The 25,968-nt window shown below is 38.5% G+C and overlaps 1 protein-coding gene across 2 annotated transcripts in view; it reads left to right on the top strand.

The window, feature by feature from the left end:
- The window catches only part of LOC136713838 (MORN repeat-containing protein 1), a 69,956-nt gene that overhangs the window by 35,580 nt on the left and 8,408 nt on the right, over positions 1-25,968 (top strand). For both annotated transcript variants that reach the window (XM_066691062.1, XM_066691061.1), the window contains 3 exons: positions 5,219-5,370; positions 6,386-6,474; positions 25,838-25,908. In XM_066691062.1, coding sequence (XP_066547159.1) covers positions 5,219-5,370; positions 6,386-6,474; positions 25,838-25,908 — 312 coding nt within the window. The remainder of the gene's footprint in view (positions 1-5,218; positions 5,371-6,385; positions 6,475-25,837; positions 25,909-25,968) is intronic.

Raw genomic sequence — 25,968 nt, 5'->3', positions numbered from 1 at the left:
TGTTGTTGTTGTTGTTGTTATCTGTCATTCACCCTTGAAAATTGTGGCAGGATGATTTTCTTCACCTGCAGTCCGTGCACCAAGTGTTGATTTGCCATGAACTTTCTTAGCAAGCAAGGCAGCTGCTACCATATCTTAAAGAGGGAGAGATTGCACAATCTCACCTCCACCCTTCCATTCTTTATAGAAACAGCCAATCTTCTGTGAGTTTTAATCAACTCCTTAGAGAGCTTTTGCCTCCATTCTCCCTGTAGTTTCACGGCATATGGATGGTGCCCCTACTGTAGTTCTGCCAAGAGCCTGACAATGGTCTAACACCTGCTGAAGCTGAGGGAGAGCGAGGCGGGGGATTGGTATTTACACAGGGAGTTCTGCTGAGAGGAAGTACAAATCAGTTGTGCAGAAACGTTACTCTTCCTTAGTCGAGTTCCACGAGAGCCGAGCGGTGCGCATCCGAGCCTAGCTGCCCTGACAAAGTATTTCAGACAGCAGCGTGCTCCCCGTTTCTGATGCCTGAACTCTTTGAATTTATGGAAAATTACTGTATAATGACCAAACCGAAGAAGAAAAAGAAAGTCCTATATCGTGTGTAATGAACTTATTTTTGTACAATTAGATGTTCATGATTTTAAAAGGTACACAAACTAAATCCTGCTGAGATACTGGGCATTCTTTAGTTCTCTAGTTTATCCCTTTATTAACTGTCATTGTTAAATAACTATTTTACCACCCCTTTCTGAAAACAAACACACCAAAAAATAAATGTGTTGCATCCACTCCATCTCTCTGAGGGAAGGTTTTCAATGGAAAGGCAAATGGAATTGTATCTATAGATCACACAAAATTGTCCTCAGCAAGTCTTATGTTTAGTTATATTCAGGCGATAACATTTGTACCCACTGATTACAAGGCGGCTCATGTCGCATTTTATGAGCACATGACACAGGTCAAAGCGGAGGCTGTGGAGCTCAATGTCTCTTTCTCAAGGCTGCCGAGCTCTGTAGTCCTTTTAGGGGTTGCCTTGAAGCCATCATAGCATTATATCACACTTTACAATCGTACAGCATTTGTATGGGGAGATTTATACAATATCATATAACACAAACATCATCTCGTTAAGGTTTATTGGAGAATAGAGTTGCAACTTTGTCAATCTCTTAAAGCATTTCTGCAAAATTAATTAAAGATCGAGTAATTAATACGTTTGTTACAAAACATTCTTCTACACTGTATGGGGTTACAACTTCGATCTCTCAGCTGGTCTGAAGGGTTAGGGAAAAAACTATCGACACACACACACAAACACATATATAAAAAGAAGCAAAGCGTGTTTTCAAGGAAATGTTGCAGTTATAAAGCACATTCACCTTGACATTCAATTGCCTTTCATCTTTGAATTGGGGCTGGAGAGAATCTTTATGCAGTTTGTTCAAGTGACATTTAAATAATACAAAAAAATGACAATAAAGAGAAACTGCATTTTCAGTCGTGTGTCATAAAGTATTGTTTTTAATGGCAACAGTGTCATCGACTTGCCATCGAGTGGGAATACTTCAGAAAGGATTTGTGTTCAGAAATTAAATGTGCATTTGTTCATTCAGAAGGTATGTCCATATGATTTCAAATCAATAACTGTCAGGAGGCTAGAGATTGTAAGGTTTACAGTGGTAATGTATGCTGATTTCTATGTATTTTATGTATTCCATTTAATACTAACTAAATGTACTGTTGTTTAATAGATACATTAAGCCGCAATTTGTTCACATATTATTATGCATGACCACAGGCTAGTTTTGGATGTTTTTTACATTATTTTATGCAAATTATTAAAAAGAAAAAAACTGTACTCCAGCTGTACAATAATTATAAATGTCAAAATTAGTTAATTGTATTTGTGCAATACATCAGTTAAGGGGGAGGGAGTCCTGTTTCTACAATGGCCTTTAAGACCGCATTCTCCTGCAGTATGAATGCTATTTGTCCTGGGAAGGTGGAATAGATTACTTATTCTCCCAATATACATACACATTCACTATGGAATACATAGATACATTTGTAAACCAACGCTTTTAAACACAAATTCAAATTCTAAATGAGAAATCACTCAAAAGGCAGTGCAGTTAACTCAGGGATGTGCCTGTGAAACAAAACAAAACTTTCTTCCAACATATTTATGTAATTAAGCAGTAGTGTAGCCCATGGGCATAACTGTATGTCTTTTCTCCTGAACAAAACACCCTCCAGACACATTTCACTTCCCAGGAAGTTGTTTTCTGTGAAAAATGTGCATTGAATTAGTTCAGCTTGTACATTCATACATGTATTTGACTGTAAAATAGATAATCTGAGGATTTCTTTGCAGAATGATTTACCCATCATGTGCTAATGGCAAGGAGGGTTCAGTTCATGAATACCCTCTCAAGTTTGGTCTGTAGTTTTCATAAGGTAGATTCAAAGCATTTTCTGCACTCTGAGAATGGACCTGTCCCGAGTGTGTCATAGTGGTTAGGCCTTTGACGATCGGGGGGATTCTTCCATCATCTCCTTCTGGTGGGATTGAAGTGTTCCGCCTGTCAACACTAGCAGTGTTAAACAGACAGTATGGAATTATTTTGATTAATGACACAGTCACCGCCCCTCCTCCTTCCTTTCATTTACAAGTTCTCATTTGGACTAATTGAGGTCAAAAAAGGAAAAATGAAAAAGTGACGTGTCTGATCACCTTTACAGCAGACAAGTCTTTGGATTCCCTTTTATACCTCCCGCCAGGCCAATAAAACCAATCACTTTCATTTGATGAAAATATTACTTATTATAGATTAGCTCATAAACTGCCTATAACTGTTTATACCCCATTATTAGGTCTCACATCTGCAGATTTTACGATAATTGCTGATGTCTTAGGTATCTGTGATGAGCATCCTCCCCCCTGACACACACACACACTCTCTCGCTCTTTCCCTCCAGCTTATTACCTGTAACCCTCTTCAGGTGATTAGCGGGCTATAATTGAGTCGGCTGTAAAAAAGATAATTAACTGACATTTCTGTCGTGTGGGGAGGTCACATCACCCTGTCTCTGCAGCAGTTAGTAGTTTGTCGTACCTGCTGCTTTGTCCCCAAGGCGATAGTCTAACCTTTATCCAGCAGGTCCTTTTATAATTGTTCTAATTAAAAAACACACACAGGGGGTCAGAGGTAGACTTTCACTCCCATTTCCACCTCCCCTGCAAGCTCGTCTCCAACGATATGGCTCACCCCCTTTCCTTCAAAGTTGCAGGGAAGAAAGCCTGTGTCTTGGCACAAGCCTCGCATCCAGATGTACAGGAAATTGCACACTAGCAAAGTTGAGAGAAACAGACTCAATGGATTAATCCTGCTAAACAGCAGCGGCTATCTGAAGGGCAAGTAATGGCTAGTGATAGCAGTTGATGGTGGAAATCATAGCGATTATTGCTTTCACCGTCACTTGGTGCACAAACGTGGTGTAATTTAAGATTATTTTAATTATTTATATAACCTTACTATTGGTTTAATCTTTACTGTCACTCTTGCGCACTTGCAGAAATGTGTATTAAAAAAAGGACTATTATGTCTGACACACATTCTGCATATTGATTTACTTACACTATCAATTCCTGTAAGAGAAGCTATGGCTTAATTGCAAATGTTATGGCGAAGTGTTCAACTTATGAAAGAGCTTTGTGGCATAACACATAGCAATCTTTACATTGACCCTTTAGAAACACTGTTATATAACTCAATTAGTATGACTATCTGTTTTTCCATGTAAGTTGCGTTTTCCAGCAGCAAGCTGTACGAACAAGTACATTCAAAGTGGCTTCCCTGGGGCATCACCAGTGGAAATGTTATCGACCACTCTTCCTAATCTACTATAATTTAGTGACATTTTTTTATTTTTCCTAGCTTTTTCTGCCAGTCATTTTTGGCTTTGTCTTAAGACCTTGGTTAAATATCAGCCCAAAGTGAGGTTAAACTACCATGTTAATTACATATCTCAGAGTATAATATAATTTTCTGATTTCTTGACTCATTTCTGGCCTTGTTATTAGCCAGCCACCCCTCCCAGCCTTAACAGGTGCTTATTGTTCAGCCCGAGCCTCGATAAGAGCCACTGTCTTGAGTTTGCATGCAGAGCGTAAGTGCCAAATATTTCCTTCTGGGAGCCCTGCTGGGATTGCTCAGGGAATTGAAGGGTATTCCTTAATCCCAGGATACATTCCTTATCTTTCCCACAGAATGCTGAAAACCCATTTATTTCAAGTGCTGCAACTGCAAAATGGGGATTTATTTTTAGATGCTAGTTTCATGGCACTGAAAAAACGATCTGGAGACATCTAAAACCGGAACCGAGTGGTTTATGCAAATAAGCATGAGGACGTCATACTCGGTCCATAAAGCCTATTTCACTTGTGATCCCGTGCGTATGTTGGTGGCTCTTTGTGGTTCAGTAGAGTAGCATTCTTCTATAGTTGACCTAAACTGGACTCCAAGCTGTTTCAATACAGGAGCGCATTAACCAAATGAGCTGCTCTGTTGGAGAATGCGCTCCATAGTTCTCTGAAAAGGGCTCTCAGCCACTTAGCGCTTCCTTACATGATGACATCGTGCCCAGGGGTTTCCAAGGCGACACACAAGAAAAGACAACCTCGCTGACACAGAGAAGCAAATATCTTGGCTGGGGCTTAAATTCAAATAATAAAGTTGAAATGCACCCCTTGGGTTGATATGGGAGAAATTACTTGTTTGTTAGATGAGAGGAAAACATATATATATGGACATTTCACCAGCAGATAATGTTTGGATGCTCAGCCCTACCTTGTTTCTTGGTAGAACTGGATGCATTAAGCAACTGACTGGCAGACTGAAGTATCTATGGCAGAAATAGTGTGACTTACCCATCAGGTGCAAAAGAGGGATTTAAAGTTAGTGGATCTTAAATGTATTGCAACCGCATTGGTCGCTTTGGTTCAGCCACACTGATTTATTTACTATATTGAGTGATGCGAAGCAATTGAGTCATGCATTGTGTGTATCTGATATGAGCTGTGTATTGACTGTATCCTTTCTTTGACAGTAGATTGCTTATTGTGTGATCTTAAACACTGTTCCGTAGGGATCAGTGCTAAGAAAAAATTGTGAATATCATTTGTTATGAGCATTTGTAAGTATTTTTCTTCTTCCCTTTTCTTTTACAGAACAGCGCAGGTTGTCGGGGCTAGAGGAGGATTGGTTTCCCCCACCAGCCAATCAGCGGGTGGAAGCAGGTCGTGCAAAGTTCCTAAACCTGATGCTGGCCCCTCCTCCTCCAAACTACCAGCTCTTCCTCATGATGGATGAACTGGAGAAGGTGATGCACTATACTCCTATTCAAAATGATGTTGCCTATCGCATGCCCCATGGCCAATTATGTGCAAATATGGTGATTTGTTAGGCCTGGAAGAGTCATGAAGAACAGCATTAACTCCAGTTTGGCCCTGCAGCTGTGTTGGCAGCAGAGTGGGTCAAACACACCAGACATTAAGCCTTAAAGACAGTTATTTGTTTTCTGTTCATCCCCACATGTCTGTGTCACCACACAGTTGTATTTCCCCTTCTCAGACATTTTGTTTAGTTTACATAAAGAATGTCTTAATTGATTCATTTCTTTTTGTATGAACTGATTCTCACAAAATTCTCTCTCGATTCTCTGTGTTGGTTAGTTTCTTACCCCGTGAAAGCCCGGGATTTAGATTCAGTTCTTTTGTTTGCCTTGACAGCTAATTTGAGTGTTCTTAATTAATATGAATTCTCACCCCCGGCCAATATGTGTAATTTGTTTGCTGATTTGATGCAAATGGAGCATCTGCTTTAGAACATTTTTTTTTTTTTTTTTTATCATATACAAGGCTATAGTTTTTTTCAAAATGTAGGAAACTAAACCTGCAATGAGGAATAAGGCTATTTAGTTTCAATATCCAAAAAGAACCTTAATTTTTGACAATGTTTGAAAGCAGAGACAAAAAGAAAGCAAGTAGGTATGTTGGTTTTAACTGATTTTGATGGCTGTGTTTATGTCCTTTAATATGATATCTGTGTACAGTGCCGTATTTGTGTGCTTTAAACATCAGACATAAAAGCTATAGGCAATGGCACACAAATAAGGCTTGTGAACCGGGGACGTGAAGGTGAAAGGCTTTGTAGCCAGTTGGCAGTTTTCTCATGTCACTATGCCTTTGATAATAAGATCATATTGTTAACTGTCTGCGGAACATGCGATCGCTTTGTTTTAACTAAAAATCTAAAGTTTTTTTTCCCCCACCTCGTTTCTTTTTTTTTTTTCATTTCTTTTTTAAACAAAGGTATTCTTTTTTTTCTCATCTCAGCAAAAAGCTGCTAAGAAGCCAGCTGGCAAGGGGCCGTCAGAAAAAGCAGAGAAACTGACATCTTCCCAGGAGAAGAATGCTGACAGCAGGTAAGAATCTCAGCTTTTGTGTGGAGATAAAGGGAGCTGTTGTATGAATCTCAGATTTGGTATTGAATCTGAACTTCCCTTGGTCGTGTGTAATGTCAAAGGCATTGTAGAAGGGCGAGGCATGTATTCCGGCTTCAGAAGTCAAAGCCTAACACAGAGTTGTGAGGGTTTTCATATATTAATTGATTAATTAATTAATTTGCCACCAATTTCGTATCTTTCTATCTTAAAGATATCCATTCCCCTTCTCCAGTGATCAAAGTCCAACAGCCGCACAAAGGCTTTTTTTTTTTTTTTGCAAGAACAATAAACACATTTTGAACTGTCTGGATATTTTGATGTATTTGTAAGCTGAGCGGTTCAAGTTCAGGGTCGTTGAGAGGTACGCCTTTACACTGACAAAAGGAAAATAAATGGCAGGGATTGCATTTTGGGTAAGAGGTTTTGTGCCTTCTAGCCTCCTACCCCCTTCTGATGTTTGTAATAAAATTGTTTACAAGCTCTTTTCTCCTAATTTGATTTAGGCTTCTAATTTTTTAGATAGAAAAACACTTTGTTAATAAGAGCCTGCAGTGCTGGTATGCTTTTTACACGGTACACCATTAGCCGGGCTGTGGGCCCAGGTGTGAGCGCTGGCAGGATATTGCTCGGAGGGGAGCCCACCGCTCTGTCACTCTTCCCTTTCTGAGCAAACAACAGCGCGGGGACAGCTCTTTGGACGTCCTGCAAGGGACACCGTGCAGGAGGGTCCTATTGAGAAAGTAACTATAGCCAGAGAGTTGAATAGCAAGTAAGTTTTCTTTTCTGAAAACCGCTAACAATGTAAACTCTCACAGTTAACAAATCGCTAGTTAATTGCTTCCCTTCCTGACATCCCACATCAGTCATAGACAGCATAATTAAAGGGGCCAGACTCACTAGGGGTTTCTTCTGCCTGTTTTCACAATTCAGGAGATAATTGGACAGCAGGATTTTCCCTTTTTCATCCCAGATTACTGCTGCTGTGCTCCCCAATGCTCTCTAGTGGCCTCCTGAAGCATCTTGTAAAGAGTGATGAAATGTAACTCGCTTTGCCTGGGCAAATACTTTTGAAGCAATTAAATAATATTGTACTTTTTTGTGTGTGTTGCATTTTACCCTACAAAGTTTTTGGATCAATTTGTACACCACACTTTTACAAGCTGCTGCAATCAAAGGCATATGATGATGATATAGTTCGAAACAATGATGTCAGTGTCATGCTCAGTTTACAGATTATTTTGTTGTTTACCTGTTAATCAAAATAAAAAATAAAATGTATATATTTCCTTTGATTGGTGCTCTACCGATAAAATGTTGAAGAATGAAAATATATATATTGAAACTGAACGTTAAGGATATAGAAAATGTGATAGATAATATGAATAGATTTATATTAAAACAAGAATGACAACAAAAATAACAGCATTAGCTTCTATTATTTCGAACTCTCCAGCTGTCTGAGTGTGAAAATAGGCGAATTCCTCTTTCTTAATGGACGTTGATGCCTGTTCATCCCAGCCATTGAAGACGGAGGCTACAAACAAATGCGTTTGATGTATGTGCTGAGGTTACCTTGGAAACATCAGAGTGAAAGTCTGAAGTATCCGACTCTGTTGGGGTTAAATCACATTGGCACAGGTTTTTGATTAATGTTATTTCCCAAGTCAGGGAGTTTGATAATTTAATATTTAAACACTTTCCTAGGTTGCTCTATTTATAAATACTTTATTGAATACACACTTTACATCTCTTTCTTAAATTATTCTCATTACATGGGAAATTGAGCTGCTTGACAGTGTTAATTAATTGAATACACAGTATATATCTATTTCTTTGATTTGTTTCATTAAGTGGAAATTGGGCTGCTTAGCACTGTTACTTTTTAAGATTCAATAACGTGAAGCTGTACGGGAGCAGGTTTTTGATTCTAGACCTTTGGGTTGAAGCAGACGTTTTCTTTTTAAACAAATTCAAAGGAGCGGGCTAAAGAAATGGTTGAAACCTATGGGATGTTTTCAAGAGTCCTGTCTTACATGCAAGCTAACCTTATTTAGCCAGTGGGCAGGAGGCAGAAGAAAAGAAAACTTCAAATCTCATTGAATCTTAGATTGCCACACACTGCTTCCCCCCCGCTCCCCTCAGCCACATGTGCTCTTCTGACTTTGTGACCTAGATACATCTGTGGCACAAGATGAGGCATCAACACCTTCTGTATAATCACCACTAGCTAAGTTTAGAGCCTTTTCTTATTATAGTTTATCCCAGCCAATCTTCGTCCCGCTAAGCTTGGCTTTAGTTTTCCTTACCAGCAGCACCATTTTGAAACCTGTTTCCACTGTTCAAGTATCCACACATGCACAGCGATGAAAAAAGTAACCAGCTGGTGCCAGCCTTCAAATGGGGCAGGTGGTGGTAGGAAACAGCACAGAGATCCTGGAATAAGAGCACTTGTTATTAACTTAATTACACAGCGGAGTGGAGGTGGAATGTGCACAGCGCTTTCCCATAGAGATTTGACACTGACACGTTTTCATCTAGTCAGGTCTCTTTGTCGTCTCCTTCCTGCGCGCTGGCACCTGTCTCCTTTGAGCGCGGTGCCAATCAGCGCCCATTGTGGCACAAGTGGGAAGTCTTTTCAGAGCCACACAAAATGCCAATATAGGTGTGTGGGTTCCTGAAGTGGAGCGTGTTTGAATGACTGCTTTAGAACATGATAGAAAAATAAGTAATTCATGTTTGTATTTATGAAGGTAGAATTTTGCAGGATTTATTACTTACTTATTTACTTAACTAGTCAGTTAATCATTTATTGATATTTAAAGAGATACATATATTCCCACCTTGGAGCACTAATGCAATACATAACCTTAGGCAAGCTATTTGATCTCCTGTACCTTCAAGTCTGTCACAGATACTGTATAAAACTGTAACAAGCAGGGCCTAATCTACAAAGATGAAACTGCATGCCTTACCTGGTACACTTTTGCTTCATCAGTTCTGAGACGAAATATAAAAGTCTGCATGTGTTTGTGTGATTGTGCCAGAAGCAATTTCATGTGCAAAGCAGCAAGGTTCCAGGAATTCAAGGTAACATTTTAGCATAGGGCAGCAAAAAAAGGCAGCTTCAGTTGAAATATATTGCTAAATTTGCATCGATATACATTGTTTTCATATGCTCTTATATTAACATGAACTAAATCAGAACCATCTGCTATCTTAATATCTCAAACCAAAATTTGATAAAGTTTTAACCATTTAAATATACAGTATGTTTGCAATACTTTTCACATTTTAATTTCAGGAGGATACACGTGCTGTCATGATTAACCCACATGGTATTTTAATCTAACTCTCTACAGGAACATCATGCAATAGAACAACTAAAAAGGGAGAAAGTTAAATCCACTACACATTTTTCTGATTGTAACAACCCCTACATTGCTGTACTTGGTTATAACAACTACTAAAGATGACTTTTATAGTCCTGTAAAAGTGTTTCTGATTGGCTGTCATGATGTAGACCATAGGCCATAGATTCTGAATGTGTTACTGAGTAATGCCAATGCCTAAGCCAGATGATTTGATTGCAATGAGAAGAGTGTTAAAAGAAGAGTACTTTTATTTTATTTTTATGAAGGCTGACACTTGCTCATTACAAAGCAATCCTTACATTTCTCTGAATTCTTCTTCTCCTCCTCCTCATCCTCCGTGGTTATTTTCTTCCTCAAGGTAAAGTGCCCTCTCATACTCTTCAGTCACTCAGTCAGCAGAACTTTCCAAAGCTTCCACATGAATTAAAGTGGATTTTCCATTTCTGAAAAGACCTGCCGTACTAGTCCTAGAAGAAAAAACAACCAAAACAATGCACACAAAAGCTCGGCGTTAGCTCAGTGTGGCCTGTATATTCATATATATTAAGCAAACAAACAAGAAAATAAGCTTAATAAAATGTCAGTCTTTTTAAAAATTGTTCTTGTATAATGGTGTTTTTTTTTTTGCCATCTGTAAATATATCCTTCCTTTTCCAAATAGCGATCGCTGTTTGGATATTTAAAACCATCAGTCAGACTCCATGTGCCTCCATGCGTGTAAAACGTAACAAAACCCACTCAGCTTGAACATGAGGAGGGGGGGGAATGAAGAAACGTTTTCTTCTGAAATGACAAAAAGAACAGAAGAAGAAAAAGAAAGGAGGGGGCCCAAAAACGCACCCTCCGCTGGAAAGACTGTGCAGATCGCCTGCACGTTTTTCCGTGCGCTGACGACCACCCACCTCATTAACAGCGCAATTATTTTAATTAAGAGCTTCAAGAATAATAAATTAATCAGTTGTTGGTTTTGAGACAGATGGAACGGTTTAAGCCTTTTCTCCCCCTCTTTCCAGCTTGAATAGCTGTTACAGCCCTCCTAAATTGTACCCCAAAACATGTCAATTAGGGTTGTCTGATGGTGAAAGGGCCTGTTCAGTCATTTGAGAGGAGAAAGAATAGCACTCTTTCCAACTTGATACTTACCGAGAATAAACACTCACCAATGCAGAGTAATTTATGTTTGCGTCTATATACGTCTAATCTGGTCACTGGTTGTGTTCCTTTTGCTAATAAACATTGGTGGTTTGAGCATTAGTTTTAATTTAATTTCATCTTGCCCCAAAAAAAAAGTTTCAGAAGGACAGTTTTGCAAACTCATCCAGTGTTTCAACAGCCTCCGCAAATCCCAATATCGATTTACGTACATTGTTCTTGTAAAGCAATGTATGTGATATCACAGTAGTTCACTGTATGCTTGTGATTACTGTGTGCTGAAAGCAGTGACAAATGCATCCCATCTTTAAATAACTGTATTACCACAAGATCCTTCAGCACTGTATTGACTTGGAGGATGTTCTTTGTTTATTCATCATATGAAAAATACTGAGAAGGGGTTTTGTTTAACATTTTAAATGGTGGCATATTTGATATTCACAAGGGTCAGATGAACAGACACAAGAACATTTAATATATTCGGGAGATGGATGATCTTCATCTTCAACTGAAATATGTTATTTCAGCTTTTCGTTTCTTCTCCTCTTTCCCTTGGAATAATAAATAAATACATAAATATTGTAAAATTGAATCCAGGCCGGTATTTCTGTGTGCAAACAGAAGGGAATTTTTGGGCTTTCATGCAGTGATGTCTGGAAAGAAATCCTTAAATTGCTGAGGGCTACAATAGGAGTCTGTGATCTGGAAATGCACTGATACAGCTACAACTGTGAGCCCTTAATGATACACAGTCAGTCTAGCTAGACATTGCATACCCCCATTCGAATTGTCCATGTGTACCAATACATGAGATTTTGTAGAAGACTTCACCCCTGTGCAACCCATGGAAATATAATTTAAAAAAAAAACATTTAAAGGAAGAAAACGCTTGAAAATTACTACTTAAGTTCTAATTCATTTAGAAAGGATAAAAACTTAGACATCCTATATGGAGAGAAGCTCAAAAGCCACTATAATTGGCATGGTTAAGAGTCAAAATGTAAGATGCACTTTATGATGTTCTTGTGCTTGATGTCTTGGATAATTCAAGTACCTACATTAAACCCCTTTTTCTTAATGACTAACTTCTGTTTATAACTATTTCTAGAACAAATACCTTTTAAAAACATTTTTTTGTATTTTTGTTGCACCAATATAATGCTTGCATTTCCAATGTGAACGTTGACTGTTCAGTGGATGAAGTCAACTCAGAAGACTCTTTTGATAAGCTATTATGATATCTTAATAGTTTTAAGAAGCTTCAGTTTTTATTAAAGGTAGATTTGTATTTATTAATTTATTTATTTTTTTTGTTTATGAAGACTAGTCTTACTCATTCTATGCATAGAGCAAGTTCATGGGAAAAAAAACTTGTTAAAACATATTAATGTCACATACTGCAACACATTGCTCTTCAGCTGATGTGAGACTGCCCTGAGGCCGGTGTCTGTTGGATGAGGAATCTTATCCACCTTATACATACAGGCATACATATATTTATAAGAGGGAAGCATTAACTCTTATCCACTTTGAAAGAACAAACACAATTAAAAGTAATTTTTCAGTTAAAAAACACACTTTTCATCAGCTTCCACTACGCAAACTTTGTTCCCTCAGGGATCTTCTGGTACTGCAGCCATGTCTGAGCACATTCCTTCATAATTGTAGCACGCTGTGTGTAACTGCATACGTGATTACCCGTCTGGAACTGACTGAGAAGCTTCTCCACGTGAAGTGTCTGTAATCTCAAGTCGGTTAATACAGTACATAGATTTTTGTTTTGCTTTTTTGGACGGGCAATAGGCAAGGAAGACAAGCTAGCATTCTTTGCATTTTCATTATTTCAATGCAGGAGAGAAGTTGCTTTGTAACATTTACTGCGCGGTAAGACTCAAAATCAATTCCAGAGTCAATTTCAGTTGACGTCTGTTTTTAGTCTTAACCTGCTATTCTCTGACTAGTCTGCATATAGCCCTGTTGTTTTAGGTACAGTATTACTGCTCCAATGACAATCTTCTGTTTTATCTTTTTCTAAATTTTATTTCACATTAACTCTTCATGTTTTTACTCACCTGTGAGGTACTGGACAGTATACACTGAGTGTACAAAACATTAGGAACATCTGCTCTTTCAATGAAATAGACTGATGAGGTGAATCCGGGTGAAAGCTGTAGATGAGGGGGAGGAGAAGGGTTTGTAAGCCTTGACACAACTGAGACATGGATTTTGTATGTGTGCAATTCAGAGAGGTATGATAGTAGATGCCAGACGCCTGTCAGGAGCTGCATCAAGGATGGTCCACCACCCAAAGGACATCCAGCCAAAGGCAGACCAGTGGTTGAAAACCTGATAATTGATGAAAGAGGACAAAGGAGTGAAAGGCATCGACCACATCAAACCAGAGGAGCTTTTCCAGATCTGCAGAGACAGACGGACCCGTGGACATAAATGGAAATTGGGCTTCAGGGCATTCAAGACAGAAAACAGGAGACACTTCTCCACAGAGAGAGTCGTCACAATCTGGAACAAACTCCCCAGTGATGTGATGAAGCCGACAATTTGGGAACACTTAAAAATACTGGACGTGATCCTTGGATCACTATTAATGGACACCAAATGAGCAAGATGGGTTGAATGGCCTCCTCTTGTTTGTAAAATTTATTTTGTTTCTTATGTACAGAACAACAAACGGGGTATAGTTTAGTAGAACATTGGAGCCAAAAGACCCATAAAATAATGCGCAACTCGTTGTACCTTGACAAAAAGGGGGTATGGCATCCGACGATTGAACAGAATTCCACTTCTTTCAGCAAAACACAAGAAACTGAGGTTGCAGTGGGCTAAAGAACAAAAACGCTGGACACTGGAGGATTGGAAAAACATTGCCTGTTCTGATCAATCCCAGTTCCTGCTATCCATTTGCTACTGGATGTTTTCATCAGGATAATTATCCATGCTACAAGGATTGTCCAGGAGTGCTTCCATGAACATGACAGTGAATTCAGCAGAGGCCTGCCCTGTCACCAGATCTCAATCGAACTGAGCATCTGTGGGATGAGACTGCACAACCTATTCAGAGTAGAGATCCACCAACAGCCAACTTGACCCAACTGTGGGAAGCATTGGAGAAAAGGGGGTGCAACTTAATATTAGGAAGGTTATTCTTCACTAAAATGTTTACCAAAAATAATTATTCATATTCGTAGTAGTAGTAATTTTAAAGTGATTTAATCAGCCACATATTTTGTACTGCTACCTTCTGGGGTTATAATAATTATATGCTTGTGTAACTCTAAATTTTAAGGGTGAAAATAAGAAGCAGTTTCTAATCAGTTTCTAATTGCCTGTCCACTAACTGAAGTAGGAATCAGTTCCCAGCTTGTAGTTCAAACTAAATTCAGTGACAATTTTGAAAACTTTATATGTACAATTCTGAAGTCTGCATTGTTGATAGAAAAGAAATAAGACATGACTCTAATATCCAGGATTAGATCAACAGAAAAATAAGAGTTCTCTCCTATCTAAACGTTGTGTAACATGATTGTGGCAGGAAAAAAAATCGAAAAGAAAATGAGGGACCTCACACAGATGAGAATTTTTTCACAAGTGCCAATTCAAGTCTGGTTACTCTGCAATTTCTGTATGCAACTATTGTCTAAACTCACCCATGTGAGATGCAACATTTTTAATCATTGATCCAATTAATTTGGAAACCCTTTTTTCCTCCTCTCCTTATTAGACAAAAGATAGAAAAGCACCATAGAAAAAAAGGGTTACAAAAGGAATGACTTCATACTGTGTAATTTCAGTGATTGACAATGGTGCCAAAACAGTGTGTCACCCTGCTAGACAGCCGCGCGAAACAGGTCTAGCTAACAGGCTTCTGGGGCTGCAATCAGAAGAAACTTTTACAATAACACTGAAAAACAAAGGGTTCAGATTAAAACGGTGACAGACTGTAGCATAGCCATTAAAAAAGCCATTTGTGCATTATTAAACACCTTTTTTTTTTTTTTTTTTTTCATTTCTCCTTCCTTTCCAACACCTATGATGAGATTGAATCCAACAGATTTTTAAACACTGCCACTATGCATCATTAGAGAGAGGTTGTACCACAAGTTAACATTTTCGCTGTGCGTCAAGACGGTCCAAAAAGTGACCATCAGTTCACAATAACATTTGAAATGTGTAATATTGTTATGCATACATACTTTTGATCCATCTCCAGAAAGCGGTTATTGACGAGTGCTTAGGACTGAGGAGGGGGAATGCAAGCCCTTTTTGTAACATAGAAAAGCTTTTATTAACTTCAAACCATGCCAAACTTGTAGTTTTGCAATCCCTTATATCCCTTTTGTGTTCAAAGATACCCCCTTCTTTTGTAAAAAGTGCAGGATCCTTCAGCAGTATTTTTATTTTACTTTATTTCATTTTCATTTCAGTTTAATTTCACTTTCTTTTAACCTATGTTCCCTGGGATAACATGAATTCTCACATGGCTGGCCTATATGAATATCTAAAAGACCCTCTTTGGGGTAATGGGTGTTACAAATGATTGAACCTGAGAATGTAAATGTTATAAATATTAATAGGTATAGCCTGGAGGGGTATGCTCTGAGTGTAGACTGAGCGTAGGTACTGAGGCAAGAGTCCGGGGAGTGATTATCAAAGGTAAATAAATAAATTGACTCACTGGGGGTTAAATTCCCAGTCACCCCAGGCCTGCAGCAAACACAATACTAATTGAGCTATGGATATTTTTATGTGTTTAACTCCGAATTGGCGAATTACACGACAGTGCCTAAACATTAGTCGTGAAGGCTGTGTTTAGGGATGTACAGCATGGTGTGTATACTGCTGTGTTTGAATGCTGTTTTCTTCTATCTTCTTTTTCTTTTTCTCTGCTTGTTCACGTGTGGGTGTGATAGAGGGAATGAGATAGCGATCACTATAACGAACCTCTTTGTTTCAGGTTTTACAGGTTAGAATATAATCTGTCCATTTGTTGGGATTAGATATTTCTCCTGCCCTGTTCTGGTCAAAGACCCACGTTATGTATGGTGGTGTAATTGTGAGTGCATTCCTGAGTTATTTACTCAAGGTACGACAGCTCACACTGACTGTTTTGTGTTGCGCAGAACACCCACTCTGATGGGTGCAATAATGCTATAGTCCTCAGAGAAAGCCATTGAGACTGAGTGTGTTGGAGATCCCACTCATTGCTGTTCGAATCCTTTTCCCATTACTGTAACAGAACACTTTTACTGGTGTCCTGAATGGAACATTGGTTAATTGCATTTTTTTTAATATATTTTTTGGACAGAGTTCATTTTCACATATCACAAAATCTTACATCTGAGTGGGTCAGGTCAATCCAACCCAGAATACAGGTATAGAGGTCGGGATTTATTATCCATAAAAATCTGGCTAGTGTGTGAAGCAGTAAAAATATAATGAATACCAGGTCTATCTAATCTAGAAGTAGACACTATAGTCATGCAAGCAAAAATACATCATTTTATGGAAGTGTTTAGTTTCATTGAGTTCTGTAAAACTAAATTTATTAACTAAGCTTACAGTTTCTTACAAAACTGTGCAGTAACCATTATGCTTCAGTAGTTTCATATTTATATACAGTTGTTTATTTTCATACTTCCAAATGTGCTTACTCTATTATTTTGAACCGGTATTAGTTATCATTAAGACTTGGAAGCACAATCATTGTAAGTTCTGGCAAGTTGAGAAGAAAAGGTTTTTAATAAGAAGCGATGAGTTGTGTGCTGTTAGATCTACTGCTGGTCCATCTACTGCCTAATTTTTGCAGAATCTCCAGGAGTGTGAGAGTCCTTTCAATGGAATGAGATATGGCTGTGAAATAAATCAATGGGGACAACATCCCTTCTACATACAGAATAAATAAAAACATACAATGGCAGCAGAGAAACAGCCTTTTTTGTCACCTCCCCCCTTCCCAGTGAGTCTAGGAAGAGAATGCATTAACAATAAAATGAAAAAGCCCCAAGTTCCTATTTTTTTTGCCTATTGAAAAGGTTTGAAGTTTGAAAAATGAGCCTGTTCCCATCGGCAGTAGAAATAATAAATAAAAGCAGGTGCGAGGGGTCAGAATTGAAACCAGCTGGATATGACGGATGTGATTCGGCTTCTCTGGGTTTCAATCTTTAATCCCTGTGGCTCAGCTCAAATATCTCTCATCTGACGTAATGCAGAAATTAAAAAAAAAAAAAAAGAAAAAAGAAAACACGAAAGAAAAAATCCAAACATATGGAGAGAATTGTATGGCACTGCAAGGGGACTTAACCCTTCGAAAAACAGCCGACATAAAGGCCCTTACAAAAGTCATACATAAAGGCTTTTTCTAAATGTAAGAATGCTGGAATGTTTCTCCCCTGAGGCGATTGCTCTTGCAGATGTCTTCTGCGGTACACCTTGGTAAATCAGAAAGCAGGAGAAAGGGCTTCATTCTAATGAAGATGTTAATAATGCAATTATTATGCAGTTTTCATTTTCATGGTGCAAATGTTGATCTTAACTATATCAGGACTTGAACAGGGGCATGGACTCTTAACAATATTCATGCTAAACCCTGTCCAACTGTGGTTCAGGCCGGAAATATCATTAAGAAAATACACCTCTACCCTGATATAACGCGATCCTCAGGAGCCAAAAACACTTACCACGTTAGAGGTGAAACCACATTATATCCAACTTGTTTTGGCTTCAAACATTTCCAGTATTAATAGTCAGCAAGTCATTTCTGTTACCGCTAACACAGTACATGCAGTAAATAAATCTGTTCTACAATGGCTCAATTGTATCTCCTTTGTATTGTATGTCCTTTCTTTAATTATTAATTACAAAACTTATTTCATAAGCTAACTTAAAAGATAGTGTATTAACAACACTGGTACTAAACACTGCTAAATGCAACCATGTGGGCTCAGTTTCATCATACATCAATCGTTTGGACTGTGTGTAATGCTGAAGAAATTGCAAAATTCACATAAAATACCAGAAAACTCTTAATTACATGTCCTTACAAATTGTTGTAAAAAAACATTTAGGTATTTTAGCAAATATGGGCATGGGCCACTTTCTTACTTAAGAAAGTAATATTTATATTTAATTATAGATTAAACTGTCAATATTTTATCTTGAAGACTAAAGATCACTGTAAAAGTAAAAAAAAAAAAAAAAAAAAAAAATGCTGTAAATTTGCTCAGCTTTATGTTTTGACTTCAGAAACCATTTTTGCTTTACCGTGAAATACCCAAATTCAGATTATATTGTATCATTATATTAGGGTAGAGGTGTATTATTTAGCATTTTTCCAGAGGGGACGGATCTATACAAGTGTGTTAAAATCACTTTTTTATAATTTGGAAAGACTACACCATTTTTGAAGGAAGTTTTCCAGCTTAGCCACTTGTGTTGTTCAAGTGTACGCCCAAAGTTAGTTTGTCCCAGGCTGTTTATAACCTCCCCCCACTGTGGCAACCCTCTTTCACAGTTCATGAAAAGGCAACTCCATATCCTGTCTGTAACGGGGTCTCTGCTCTTCAGAATTTCAATACGATAGCTTTTTTCACCTTGTTCTTCTTCTCCTTCTTCTTCTGCTACATGTCAGCAAGAGCTGAGATATTCTCCCTTGGGGGAGTGCGAGACAGAGAAACCCACTCTGAAAGATGCCCATCATATTGTATATTTAATGAAAAGGGATGGCGGACAGGGGGTGACTGTACCTCCCAGGCATTCTTTGTAACTTGTTTTTTTTCTTTTTTAGATCTTTGAGATTTGCTTTCCAGCAGTATGAGTACATTGAGGGGGGTCACAATGCCTCACTATTCCTTATTCACAGAAGTAGGGCTTGGGATTGTTCTCCCAATGGCTCTTCTTATTTGGAAGAGCTACTCTAGTGTGCCCAGGTTCAGATCTCACTCCGTTCGGCATTCTTGTCTCTTAATAGCATCCAACAGTGCCTGTGTTTCATGAAAAGAGATTCCTTTAGGGAGACGGCAGAATTGAAATCTGTGCATTTGTAGACCAGTATTATGTATAGACAAATGAGCAAAATGGGGCCTTTATAGAATGTAGCTAGGAGCAAATTAATGGCAAAAGACAGCCTTGTGACAAGAGAACCATTGTACAGTGGGTTAACAATGTCGAGTAGACCCTGGCTCACATACTTTCTTTAAACCACGGAAAATCACAATCAAGCACTTCTGCTCACCCACGTCATACCCTGGCACACCCACGTGTTCGGGATCTCTGAAAACGTCTTTAGAGGTATGATTTCACAAAAGTAAAAAGCTCTAAAGAGTACTTGCTTAACTGATAACTCACTTACATGACAGGTGTCTTAAGGGGATTTCAAGCTGATTACCTCCCGTACACACTCGTAAACCAAAAGCCAACCTACCGCATTGTGCGTGTGGTGCAAGTATGGGTGATTTTATTTGAATTCGTTTAAAGAAAAGAAACAAAGCACACCCAAATTTAGTAACAGGCGTTACACAATGCCATTAATTATATAGTGAACCCATTGTAGAACAAAGGGCTTTTCTTCTGCAAAATGGTGCCACAGTTTCTCAGGATTTCGGTTCACAACCTACAGTTGAGTTTTAGCTCTTTCAGGCTTCGCCTTTGCTGCCTTTCTCTTGGACTCAGTCAAGTTCAGGTTACAGCCACTGCTTAAAAATAACACCAGTGAAAGACATGGAAGGGATTTATGCATAAGCAGCAGAACTACCCTAACTGACCCTAAACATTTCCTGAATATTGTTGTTTATCTCTTATGACCATCTATTGAATTGAGTTTGCTTGTTGTATAACCAGATTGAATTAGAAGCTTGTTTTTCCTTTCCTAGCATCGATGAGGTAAACTGCACTAGGAAGTACTAAGCACATTACAGTGTTATATGTTGTCAACAATCAGATTGGTGCTATCCCAGTTGGGTACTTTAGCTTTTGCCAAAAAATCTGATGACATCAGCTTAGAAGGGTCTCTAAATGCACTCAACAAATAAATCAAAATTGCCTTTTTGAACTCTCAAACCTCAGCCATTTAGCCAGTTGGTAGTGGAAGTCTAATGAAAACAACCTTTTTTTTCTCTCCAATTTTATGGACAGCAGCCTATGTAGTAGTTTTCAATAAGTGATGCAATCATATATTAAGAACTAATCATCACCAAAATACAGACAATCAAACCTGCAGGTAGCTATGGAGGTAAACTCCAAGAAACGTATATAAAAAATGTACGTCTAAAACCTTTGTCCAACCATCCACTACAAAAGCAGCGAATTCATGTATGCCCTTCATACCTCCGAAAGAGTCAACTCCCTTTGGTACTCCTCTAAATATAGACAACACAGTTTCTCTGGGTAGATTTTCTTTGCTTGTGAAATATATTATGCACAAGATGGAGATTGCAATGATTTTCTACTATGGGAAGATGGCATTGCAACCCCCTGAAGAAGAAAATCCTTACTTATTAAGTCTCCTCACCATAAATCTTCTGCCAAAGCACTGCACTATAGCAATTCCTATCGCACCCTTAAAGGGACATGCGACTGACCAAGGAATCTTTACCCTGCAGGTCTCATTAATTTTAATACATTTGAGCTGCAACCATTCCTGAGCTGTTAACAACATGTTGGGAGAGGCTCCAATCTCTCTGTGCGACTCTGTGTTCAAGAACGGGACTTTCTACAGGCTTGTGTCTTCAGACTGGGAGGCATGCAACACTTCAAGAGAGATAAAATCATTCCGTTCTGGGAGGCATATGTTTCTGTACAGAATAGATTTAACATGTAAAAATATGATTGCATGCTCCAGAGAGTTCATAAAAAGGCTGTTTCTAGGGTGTCTTTCCCAAGTGCAGCAGCTTGTCTTTCCTAAGCATGCAAGTTTTTTTATTCTACCTGCTGTTGCAAGATGCTAGTGGCTGTGCTACAACACACTGAGCATTAAGTGAAGGTATAAACCGTGCAAGAAGCTCACACGCTATCAATCCTCTTTAATTAACTTTATACGTTGTATTTTTTTTAATGAAATTGCTTCAGTTTGCAGATCTCGAATATGACATTGTAGTTTTTGGAAAGGCTTTGATATTTCAGAAAACCTTAATTACGATCCTCTCTGGATTATAGGTGATAACATTCCAGTTGGCGCCACAGCAAAGAGGTGGAAGGATGGGACAAAGAGGAGGTCATGTTAAACAAAGGCCTGTGCTCTCCAGTTCTCTGACATGGTGTGCCATGTTTCGAATGAAGGAAACGGACCGCTTTTAATGTCTGTGTTTGAATTATGTCACTCTCTTGGCTGTCTGAATGGCCAACACCTTTATCTGGCCCAGAGCACAATAAGGTCTGCTGGTCCCAAATGTTTACTGGAACTTGGCAGGAGTTCTTTGGATATTTCCAGTCTTCTGAACATTATTTAATTTGCTCTGAAAGCCTTACTCATAGAGTAACTCAAGATGCAAATGGGGTTTAGCAGAAATGACCTCAAGAGGCATTTTAAAAGTGGAAGCTTTTCAGATGGGTTTGTTCCAGCCATCATCCTTCAAATGTGCAGCAATGACATAAAACATCAGTGTTTCTGGAAACAAGAGCAGAATTATGATGTAATCAGAATGGTGATTTATGTGTTACACTATAAGAGACTAGCGGTTTAATTATATATGTATTCTGTATAGATTCTTTACATTTGTCTGTTTAATTACTGTATCTGTTGTTTCTAACATGTCGTTTCTCAATAATTTCTCAGTCTTGGAGTTCGCTCGGTTGGTTTTTATTTGGCTAACTGTCACTTAAATGTTTGCAATCAAGTGAACAGTTACTTGTTACACAGCTGGTTGTCTCTGGGGAGGACACATTTGTTTCAGCCCATTCTCTCAAATAATCAACTGAGAAATCAAAGGTTGACATTGTGTGAGTGATTTAAAGTGCATTAGGTACTAATGTTGCACCATTCTGTGGCTTATGAGATTTGCGCTCTGATTGATGAGTGGCTAATCTGTCTAATCTACTCAATTTGGATAAACTAGCTAAAAAAGACAACAGTACTCTACACTGAAGAATATAAATGGTAACATCCTGTTCCTTTTTTGATGGCGAAAAAAGGAAAAATAATTATATGGATTACTTTTTTTTTTTTAATAACTGGATTCTTTTTAACCTTCCTTTCTTCTGCTTGGCTTTCTTTGCAAACCCTAATATTTCCACATCATTCTGTTTGAGGATGTGTAAAAGGTTTCCAGTTGTTCTTTGATCTCTTCTGCTGAGTAAAGGAAGCAGGTTTTTGCTATTTAAAATATATATTTGTGCATGAACATAATCTAATGGCCTAGTACAGTGTTTCTCTGTCTTTTCAAGCTAAAGACTCACCTTAATTTTGTCCACTTTAGCAACCTTAAAACATAACTTACTTTAAGTGAGGAACCCCGGCTTGTGCTGATTTACAGAGTTGTCATTCTGGCAGGATTTATTTAATTTATTCTTCTTCTTGTGCGTTTCCTGTGGCACACACAAGATTAATAGCTTTAACTAAGGGCCGGTACCCTACTGATGTCATAGAATATGCTAGTGTCATGTCTCTCCTTTCAGCACTGAAATGCAGTATCATAGTTGAGAATAAAGATTCAGAATATGATTTAGGTGTTAGACAAATTTATTGCCATATCTGCATTAACTCAAGATTTGCATGTTTAAGAAAAATGGGAAAATCTGAAATGAGAGAATCTTACCAAGGTGAGCTCTAATTAGGGATGCAGTTGAAGTAAGGAATAGTCTTACCATTGCATTTAGGTAGTTTAGAAATTTATTTAAAGTAATTTAGCTAAATTCTGCACTAAAATTAAACCGAGGGATGAAATTAGTTTTGGACTGGGTTAGGGTGACAATCCCAAGTAAACTTAGGCTTCTGTTAAGGTTAGGGTTGCGCTGATGAAAAAGATTGACATAAAGAAAAATAAACTGAGAAACTGGTCGGGGAACACTGGCCAAGTATTGAAACTGTTAACGACTGTTCCTTTAAATCCCATTTAAGTTTATATGAAGAGAGCAACAATCATGTTCTAGTGGTTTGTTGTGAACATTGGAATCTTGTTTGTGAGCTTTAATGTGTTTTAAATTTATTTGTGCAATATTGAGAAAATGTATGTGGAAATTAAATTAAAAGGCTAATTGCAGACTTTCAAAACAATGAAAATAGTTTGTACCCTACAATGAAGCATGATTGAATTAAAGTGTAATGCTAGAATACCCTTATACACTGAGGGAAAAAATTATTTGATCCCCTGCTGATTTTGTACGTTTGCCCACTGACAAAGAAATTATCAGTCTATCATTTTAATGGTAGGTGTATTTTAACAGTGAGAGACAGAATAACAACAAAACAATCCAGAAAAACACATTTCAAAAAAGTTATAAATTGATTTGCATGTTAATGAGGGAAATAAGTATTTGACCCCTTCGACTTAGTACTTGGTGGCAAAACCCTTGTTGGCAATCACAGAGGTCAGACATTTGTTTTAGTTGGCCACCAGGTTTGCACACATCTCATGATGGATTTTGTCCCACTCCTCCTTGCAGATCCTCTCCAAGTCATTAAGGTTTCGAGGCTGACGTTTGGCAACTCGAACCTTCAGCTCCCTCCACAGATTTTCTATGGGATTAAGGTCTGGAGACTGGCTAGGCCACTCCAGGACCTAATGTGCTTCTTCTTGAGCCACTCCTTTGTTGCCTTGGCTGTGTGTTTTGGGTCATTGTCATGCTGGAATACCCATCCACGACCCATTTTCAATGCCCTGGCTGAGGGAAGGAGGTTCTCACCCAAGATTTGACGGTACATGGCCCCGTCCATCGTCCCTTTGATGCGGTGCAGTTGTCCTGTCCCCTTAGCAGAAAAACACCCCCAAAGCATAATGTTTCCACCTCCATGTTTGACGGTGGGGATGGTGTTCTTGGGGTCATTCCTCCTCCTCCAAACACGGCGAGTTGAGTTGATGCCAAAAAGCTCGATTTTGGTCTCATCTGACCACAACACTTTCACCTAGTTCTCCTCTGAATCATTCAGATGTTCATTGGCAAACTTCAGACGGGCCTGTACATGTGCTTTCTTGAGCAGGGGGATCTTGCGGGCGCTGCAGGATTTCAGTCCTTCACGGCGTAGTGTGTTACCAATTGTTTTCTTGGTGACTATGGTCCCAGCTGCCTTAACAAGATCATTAACAAGATCCTCCTGTGTAGTTCTGGGCTGATTCCTCACCGTTCTCATGATCATTGAAACTCCACGAGGTGAGATCTTGCATGGAGCCCCAGACCGAGGAAGACTGACAGTTATTTTGTGTTTCTTCCACAATAATAATCGCACCAACTGTTGTCACCTTCTCACCAAGCTGCTTGGCGATGGTCTTGTAGCCCATTCCAGCCTTGTGTAGGTCTACAATCTTGTCCCTGACATCCTTGGCCAGCTCTTTGGTCTTGGCCATGGTGGAGAGTTTGGAATCTGATTGATTGATTGCTTCTGTGGACAGGTGTCTTTTATACAGGTAACGAGCTGAGATTAGGAGCACTCTCTTAAAGGCAGTGCTCCTAATCTCAGCTCGTTACCTGTATAAAAGACACCTGGGAGCCAGAAATCTTGCTGATTGATAGGGGATCAAATACTTATTTCACTCATTAACATGCAAATCATTTTATAACTTTTTTGAAATGCGTTTTTCTGGATTTTGTTGTTGTTATTCTGTCTCTCACTGTTAAAATACACCTACCATTAAAATTATAGACTGATCATTTCTTTGTCAGTGGGCAAACGTACAAAATCAGCAGGGGATCAAATACTTTTTTCCCTCACTGTATAGTTGAATTATCTGCAATTTGTGTGAATAACAGCTACCAATCTATGAAAATCAGAGCCTAATCCTAATTCCACATTTGAAATTAGGTTGGTGACAGGTACTGTTTTCAGTTTTCCAAGAATGCAAGTTGTCCTGTAGGCAAATTGTAGAGCTACTGCTTTGACTGGTTCTCCAGTAAACTACAGTACTTTTGAGTACAGTTAACATGTGACCAAATATATACTGGAACTGCTCCAGTTTGACCTCAAATGACATCTAAATCAAAGCATGGTAAACATGTCAGATGATTTGATCTTTCAGTTTGGTACGCATGGATGCTACAAAACTTAGCACAATAACTTGTCAGAATTATAGACACCGGAAATTGAAGACACGGCTTGCTTTTCATATTGTCGTTTGTGTATGAAAACCGCTCAAATAATACCAAATGCAGCTGTTTATTTCCTGACCATCTACAGCACTGACTCAATTAAACTAAAGGCCTGGTGTCACACTGGGGATGAATCAAATAAGTTTATGGATGCAGAGCTCTGAGTAAGAACAGAACCTGCTGTTATTTACTTTAATAGTTTATTTTCATGCCATTGAGCTAACTAAATATTTGGTGAAATTTTGTACAGTAATATAATAAAAATGCAATCCTGTGTCTCATTTCCTTTAGACACTGTATTCTTTCCTATATTTTGCTTCACTGGGTAACTTGCTGTGCAACATGTTTGCTTTAATTGAACACCATGAAACATTTTAACTTCCTTGTATGTTAAGAGCTGCTTCATAGACTTGCTTTGTAACTAATTCATATTTAACATATTCAAAATTTAGCTTGTATAGAGTGATATCTTTCTTTCTGTGTATCTATCAATAAGTCTACATATCTAACCTGCTAACTGTTGTTTATGACATTATCCAATTCTATGTCGCATTTCATCCCCTTTGCAGGTCCGGTGTTGCAAGCCGACTGGGAGGGAATTCAAAAAAAGACACCCTAGACAACAGGAGTGTGAGACCAGGTCAGAGCCAATCACCGTCTGCCGCAGACTGCTTTGTGAACGGCGCTAGCTTGCAGAGCG

Source organism: Amia ocellicauda, chromosome 18, assembly GCF_036373705.1.
Source record: "Amia ocellicauda isolate fAmiCal2 chromosome 18, fAmiCal2.hap1, whole genome shotgun sequence".
Taxonomy (NCBI): domain Eukaryota; kingdom Metazoa; phylum Chordata; class Actinopteri; order Amiiformes; family Amiidae; genus Amia; species Amia ocellicauda.
Note: the sequence above shows the minus strand (reverse complement) of the source record. Positions and strands in the feature narration are given on the sequence as shown.